General features: G+C 68.1%; 1 protein-coding gene across 1 annotated transcript; it reads left to right on the forward strand.

Annotated features, from left to right (window-relative positions):
• Window positions 1-5419: 5419 nt before the first annotated feature.
• Window positions 5420-7406, forward strand: SOX18 (SRY-box transcription factor 18). Its single transcript, XM_032353584.1, has 2 exons — window positions 5420-5898; window positions 6100-7406. The coding sequence occupies exons 1-2, from the start codon at window positions 5535-5537 to the stop codon at window positions 6924-6926; spliced, it is 1191 nt and encodes a 396-aa protein (XP_032209475.1). The 5' UTR covers window positions 5420-5534; the 3' UTR covers window positions 6927-7406.
• Window positions 7407-7623: the final 217 nt, after the last annotated feature.

The following is a 7623-nucleotide window of genomic DNA, read 5'->3' on the forward strand; positions in this document are numbered from 1 at the left end:
CAGTCCCAGCTCCCTCCCCCAGAGGCAGTCCTTGGGGGAGCCAGGAGGCATCCCCTAGAGGCCAGCAGCAGCCCTGGCCGCCGGCTCCAGGCCCGAACAATGTGCTTCCCCCACACAATTCCCAGAAACGCAGCCCTCCCTGCCCTGCCCGCCAGCCTGGCGGCCACTCCACCCTCCCCATCCCCAGGGGCCCAGGGGCGGGGGCCGGGGGGGTCCGGGGCTGCGGGTGAAAGGAAGAGGCCTGACTCCCAGGGCACCAAACCACGGGGTCCCTGCGGTAGCCTCTCCCGTGGGTCTGCGCGCTCTACCCCACTGCCCTCCTGGAAACTCCTCAGGGAGGCGGCCTTCCGCTGGGCAGCCAGGAGCAGACCCCATCCACTCCTTTCCTGGTGGTGAGTCCCTCCTTCCTGAGCTGCCCAGGTCCATCTCCACACAGCAGCTCCGCTGAGACTGTAGAAAGCGAAGTCACATCACACCCTCCTCTGCTCAAAACCCTCCTAAGTCATCAACTCTCCCTCAGAGAAAAAGACCTAGACCCCCCCCCCGGCCTCACACAGCTCCTTGTCCCCTGCCTTCTGCACTCCCTGCTCTTCCCCTATATCAGAACACCTCACTGCCCCAGGGCCTTTACACATGCAGCTCCCACTGTGTACAACACTCTTTTCCAGGTATCACCTCATCTCTTGTACACGTTCCCTAATGGGGTTGTCTCAAAAGTTACGTCACAGAGTGACAGGCCATGCGCACCCGTGACACGGCCCCTCCCTCCCCCACAGCCGGCAGCACCACCGTTCTCCAGAGCACACTCTGCAGCCTGGCACCCCATACTTTGCCTTGTTTCTGGATTTATTGACTGTCCCTGTCCAGCAGAACAGGAGCCCCCTTCCCCAGGCAAGGACTTGGGTCTGTTTTGTTCACTGTCTCCTAGAACAGAGCTGAGTTCACAGCAGGCACTCAATAATGTACGAATGAATGAGAAGGGATGGGTGGTCCCCAAGAACACAGACCTGCCCCCCAGCCCGTTTGGCAGTCCCAGCTGGTTGGGCCATCAAAGCCGCTTGTCACAAAGCTAGGGCAGCAGCAGAAAAGAAACACAAGCTGCAGGGCCCACGGGGGGCTCCGCTCCTTCTCTGCACCATTCCCAGGGCAGCTGAGGACTGTCACCAGAGCCTGGCAGGAGAGCGAAAGAGGCCGGGCCAGCCCAGGCAGGGAGGTCGGGGGGGGCACTGCCCGGGACACCCACACAGCCCCACCTCTGCTCCTCCAAAAGCCCCTGAGGAGAGTGGGGTCCAGCTCCTGCAGGACTAGGACACCTGCCCACCCAGATCCGGGGCGCGCTGCCTGGAATAAAGACAACCATGGTCGCAGGGGCCCCGGGCGCAGATCGGGGGGTCTGCAGGGCCGGGGGGAGTCAGGGCTTAGGGCAGGGGCTTCGGGCCCTCCGGACGACTGGACAGACAGAGTGTCTGGCGCCTGCTCCGCCAGGCCGCCGGCTCCCTCCTCACAGCTGTGGCCTTCCTTCCTGAGCCGCGTTTCCTGGCCCCGCCCTGCTGTTGCCACGGAAACCTAGAGCCTGGTTCCCATGGAGCCCCTGCTGCGCCTGCGGGGCCCACACAGCTTGCCGAAACCCCCAGGACCCACAGGGCCGCCCCACGCCGCCCCGGGGCTCGATGCATCCAGTGGCCCCACTCGGCGGGAGCAACAGCCTCTCTTCTACACCAACAGCCCTGGACGCCCTGGGGCGTCGGGCGAATGCCTCCTGCCACAGGCGACCCACGCCTCCCTCCTCACACCCACACGGCCCTGCGCCCCTTCTCCCGAAGGAGCCCCCACCTGTTCCGTCCCGCTGGCCTCCGTCCCCCCCCCACACACCCAAAGGCCCACAGCGAACACACCATGTCCCCTCTGCTCCAGACCCTCAGCCAGTCTGACACCCCCACGAGACTACTGACACCCTAGTTCCCAAAACACCTAGCTGGGCCTGAGACCCGGGTCCCCGCCGCCGCCAAGCCTGACCCTTGTGACAGCTGCTGCCGCTGAGCCCAGCCCCCACGCCTGCCCCCAGCCCCTCTTCTCAGGAGCAAGGCCCACAGTGTTTGGGAGCCCCGCCACACCAGGCCCAGCATCCTGGGGCTGAGAGCCAGAAGGCTCGCGGCGGGGCACGAGTCCCAGAGTCCACCTGGACCGGCCTGTCGCTTGGGGAGGGACATGCGCGCCTATACTTCTAGGCCGTTGGGCAGTTCCCTCTGAAGCCCTGACCCCTGGACAGAAGTCAAGGCTGACCCGGCACCTTGCCTTCCCCACCCTCAACCCCAGCCCTTGCAGCAGGGTCTGAAAAAGGAGCACCAGGATGAGGGCCAGGCCCAGAGCCTCCTGGTCTCAAGGACCCCGAGGTGGGATTCGCACCGAGCAGTCCGGCTCCAAGCCAAGGTCTCAGGACACAGAAGACTCCCCTCCACCTGGACCTGTGTCTGACAGGGACCCTACCCCCACCTTCCAACAGAAGGAGGGTCCGGCCCCGAGGGACTCAGTAATTGGTCCCAGACTCCCGCTCCTGCAGCAGCCGGGGCCAGGCGGGTGGGAGCTTGTGAGGTCTGTGCCCCGGGCAGCGCCTGGGAGGTCTGCCACTCCCAGAGCCCAGCCAATCCCCCACCCAGAGCCACCGAGGGGAGCTGCCCAGCATCCTTTGCAGGCTTCACCCAGAGCCTGGGGGTCTGGTCCTGGCTCATCGAGGGCGCGGCGGGAGGCCAGGGAGGGCAGCGTCCACTCAGCACTCAGCCCGGCCCCACGTTGCAGAGAAAGCGTGCCCCTCTATTCCACTTTTCTGTCTGGGGCACTGGGGGCTGCACAAAGGGCCCCCATAAGGGTGGGCAGGAGCCAACCTGGGCCAGGCCAGCCCAAGGTGGGCTCTAGACACACAGAAATGGCCCAGACTCACGAATCACCCCCACTTTGGATGGAGCTGTGCTGTTGGGGACCGCCCCCTTGGTGGGTGTTGAGGGTGCGCGTTTCACTGAGCAGGACCCTCATTCTACCCTGTGGGGCCCCCTCTTGTGGCAGAGTCCGGCCGCCACCTGGCTCCTAAGGCCGTGGGCAGACTCCAGCGCTAGACACTCCAGCAGACAGACACAGACCTTCCCTGTCACACAGACACACACAGACCACACACAAGCCGCAGACACACACATATGACGCCCCTCCCCCAGGCACCGCTGACCACACCCCCCCACCAGCCCTTGCATAGACGGTGTGTGTGTGTGTCCCCCAGCCCGGGGCTCTGGGGGCAGGGCCACCCCGACTGCAGTTCCCACCCCCCACTGTCTTCCCATCTGGCCAGTGGGTCAGAACCACCGTCCTCACCCTGAGCAGGGCAGCACGCGCACCCACGGAAAGACAGCCTGACTCCGAAGAGGCAGGGAGCCACCCCAGGAGGCTCTCCTCTTGCCCTGCCCAGCCTCAGCCCACAGGACAGGACAGCTGGACACCTGAGCAGCACAGCTCTGCCAAGAGGGAGGGCCGCTGGCTGGTGCTGGGCAAGGTGGCTTTCCTGGGGCGGGGGGGTTGGAGGGGAGCTGGAGGGGACCGAGGCTGTGGTCAGGTGATGCCGGATCAGCCTAGATCCATCCTAATGTCGGGGGAGATTGCAGTGGAGGACCCTCAAGGCTCCCTCCCAAGCCCCAGGGACCACCAACCCACACCAGCTCCCGGCCAGGCTAAGCCAGGCGCCGGTGAGCTCGGAGCGCACCTGGAAGGGTAAAGGCCGTCTCCAGCAGGTGCTGGCTTCTTGGGCCGTCTCTTCAGCCCGGAGTCCTGCTCCCACCCCTGGTGCCCAGTCCACCCACTGACACTGGCCAGGCCGGAGCTGGCCCCACTGGGAGAGGACTGTGCACCTGCCCACCCCAGGGCCCCCACCCTCCCCTGCCTCCCGGAAAAAGCTGAGCTCTCCCCTAGACCCAGAGAATCCACATCTTGGTGCCTTGACGGCCCCCAGTACATCAGCCCAGTTCTACGTGGTGAATGGGGCTGTGGGGTCTCAGGGATCTCGAAACCAGTCTGGGACACCCAGGGCTTCACTCCTCCAGCTGTCAGACGAGGCCTTCCATGACAGAACGCCACGCGGAGACAGGATGGACACCCAGCAGCCCTCAGGTTGAGGGACCTCTGTGGGGGCACTGGTCTTTCCTCAAACCAGGAGGGTTCCTGGGGGCAGCTCAGGAGCTGCCGGTGGGGTGGGGCTGGAGGACGCTCCCCATTCACAGCACTAAAAGGGCCAGGGGACTGAAAGCCTCTGGCCACATAAGCCCAGGGTCACCGACAGCTGGGCCCTGAAATGTGGAGCTCTCAGCACTGGTTGGGGAGCGGAGCAGGGCCACACAGATCCTGGGCTGCAAGTGGATGTCTGGGAGGGAAAAGGCCCCAGAGCCGCTGAGCACACTCATCCCATCCTCAGCAGGGCAACAGTCCTAGGGGAGACCCTTCAGACCCCCCAGTTCCTGGAGCCCAGGCCCCTCCCAGACTTGGAGGAGGCGGGAAGCGCCTCTGGAAACCCTCCCAGGCCCTCCCCCTCCCCCAACCCTGGTTCTGGCCTCACTCTACTGCTTGGCCAGGTGGGAGCCCGGCAGGGCAGTGGCCAGGTGCAGCCGGTCCCAGCCCCTCACCCCAGCAGACCGCGGGAGGGGGAGCAAGGCCTGGGACTCTGCACCTTCGGTGGAGGTCCCCACGCCCTCTGGTTTCCCTTCACTCGGCTGTGGGTCCAGGGTGTCCAGCGCTCAGGTTCTCCCCGTCTGGAGTGGGCTCTGCGAGTGAGGCAGGGAACGCCAATTCTGTCTTCTTGAGCCCCACGGACAAACAGGGGGCCTCAGAGCCCCCAGTGGTGAAAATTCCACATGTGAGTGTAGGGTTGGGGACGTGATGCGCTGCGGTTACCCAGGACACGCTCCCCCCAGAGACAGGGAACTTTTTCCAGGGTGCCCCCTTCTTTTGAGCTAGACCCCAGGGCTTCTTGGGAAGCCTCCCAAGAACATGGGTTAAAATACGCCCCTGTCCTCCTCCCAGTGTAATTTCACGAGGGGGCGACCGCCCTCCCCCAGAGACCGTCCGGGGGTCTGACTCCGTGGGTGGGGACGGCAGCTCGTCTCTGAGAGCCGGACAGCCTCAAAAGAGGATGCCCCTTCCCCAGCTCCAGACCACGGGAGCCGCCCGTTCGCACTCGGGGTGAGGCGGCTGGGGGGGGGGTCCCTCGCTCAGAGAGGGCGCGGGGGGCCCGCTGCGCGGAGGAGGCTGCGGTGGAAACCGCCGGGTCGGAGAAGAAAGGGAGCCCCCGGGGAGGGGGCGGCCCCAGCCCGCCCCGCCCCGCCCGGCCCGCCGCCGATTGGCCCCGCGCCGCTATATCTGGGCGCCCACCCGGCTCGCGGCCACCGCCGTCTCCGCCGCCGCCCGCCGCCGCCCGCCCCGCGAGTGCCCGCCCCGCGAGTGCCCGCTGTCCGGCCGCCGCGCTCCCGCGCTCCGTTCCGCCCAGGCCGCGCCCAGCTGGAATGCAGAGATCGCCGCCCGGCTACGGCGCACAGGACGACCCGCCCGCCCGCCGCGACTGTGCATGGGCCCCGGGACCCGGGGCCGCCGCTGAGCCGCGCGGCCTCCCCGCCGCCGCCGCCGCCGCCGCCCTCGCCGCGCCCGCCGCCCCCGCCTCGCCGCCCAGCCCGCCGCGCAGCCCGCCGCGCAGCCCCGAGCCGGGGCGCTATGGCCTCAGCCCGGCCGGCCGCGGGGAGCGCCAGGCGGCCGACGAGTCGCGCATCCGGCGGCCCATGAACGCCTTCATGGTGTGGGCGAAGGACGAGCGCAAGCGGCTGGCGCAGCAGAACCCGGACCTGCACAACGCGGTGCTCAGCAAGATGCTGGGTGAGGGGCTCGTGGGCGGCGGGCGCGGGGCGGGCGCGGGGCGGGCGCGGGGCGGGCGCGGGGCGGGGGGCGGCGTGGGGCGACCCGGAGCGGGGCTGGGCCGGGGCGGGCGGGGGAGGGGGCCGCGCCCCACCCTCGCGGTGCGCGCCCGGGGTCCCGCGCCCGCCCGACGGCAGCTGACCCGCGCCCGCCGCCCCGCAGGCAAGGCGTGGAAGGAGCTGAGCGCGGCGGAGAAACGGCCCTTCGTGGAGGAGGCGGAACGGCTGCGGGTGCAGCACCTGCGGGACCACCCCAACTACAAGTACCGGCCGCGCCGCAAGAAGCAGGCGCGCAAGGCCCGGCGGCTGGAGCCCGGCCTCCTGCTCCCGGGCCTGGCGCCCCCGCCGCCCCCGCCGCCGCCGCCGCCGCCGCCGCCCGAGCCCTTCCCCGCGGCGCCTGGCCCGGCGCGCGCCTTCCGCGAGCTGCCGCCGCTGGGCGCCGAGTTCGACGGCCTGGGGCTGCCCACGCCCGAGCGCTCGCCGCTGGACGGCCTGGAGCCCGGGGAGGCCGCCTTCTTCCCGCCGCCCGCGGCGCCCGAGGACTGCGCGCTGCGAGCCTTCCGCGCGCCCTACGCCCCCTCCGAGTTGCCCCGGGAGCCCGGCGGCTGCTACGGTGCGCCCTTGGCCGAGGCGCTCAGGACCGCGCCCGCGCCCGCTGCGCCGCTCTCCGGCCTCTACTACGGCGCCCTGGGCGCGCCCGCACCGGGCCCGTACCCCGGCCCGCTGTCGCCGCCGCCCGAGGCCCCCCCGCCCGAGGCAGCCGAGACGCTGGGCCCCGCCGCCGACCTGTGGGCCGACGTGGACCTCACCGAGTTCGACCAGTACCTCAACTGCAGCCGGACTCGGCCCGACGCCGCCGGGCTCCCGTACCACGTGGCGCTGGCCAAGCTGGGCCCGCGGGCCATGTCCTGCCCGGAGGAGAGCAGCCTGATCGCCGCGCTGTCCGACGCCAGCAGCGCGGTCTACTACAGCGCCTGCATCTCGGGCTAGGCGGCCGGCGGCCCCGGGCTCGCGCCCCGCTTGCTCCCCGCCGCGGGCGCGACGGTATTGCTGTGCACCCCCGCTCTGTCCCTCTCGCAGGCGCAGGGCTCGGCCGCGCCGGGGGCGCCCTGCAAGGGCGGTTCCCGCCCGTCCTGGGGCTCTTCCAGGAAGCCCAGGCCTAGGACCTGTTGGCTGGCCCGGCCAGGGCAGTTCTTGAAGCGTCTCGTTCTTTTCTGGCAGTGTATTTTCTAGAACCAGGCTGTATTTTTTACTTCGCCTTTTTTATATACTTAATACAATATATTTAATTTTTAATTAAACTTTTAAACTTTTTCTTCCAAGGGGTTTCAGTGACCAAAAGCACCCATGTAGCGAGGCTGTTTAAATATGAGGAGTACCACTGTTTGTCTGCCTTAAAGCAGGAGCAGGAGCTGGGTCGCCCCTGAGCCAGGCGAGGCCACAATAAAGTGACTGGCTCTCTCCTCTGAACACCTGTGGTCGTTGGGGGAGGGGGGAGCGGGGCACTCAATGATCCCGGCGGTGCCCTTCCCCCACAGAGCCCCCCCAGCTTGGGTCCCAAAGCACCCACTTCTCCAACCTTCCAGGCTAGCCGGCAGATCGAGCTGGCGGGTCGCATGAGGTGTGGGCGCTCCCCACCCTCCCAGACTTGCATTCCCCTCCTGTCCCACACCCCATTTTAACTGAA

The sequence above is a fragment of the Mustela erminea genome, chromosome 7, assembly GCF_009829155.1.
Source record: "Mustela erminea isolate mMusErm1 chromosome 7, mMusErm1.Pri, whole genome shotgun sequence".
Taxonomy (NCBI): domain Eukaryota; kingdom Metazoa; phylum Chordata; class Mammalia; order Carnivora; family Mustelidae; genus Mustela; species Mustela erminea.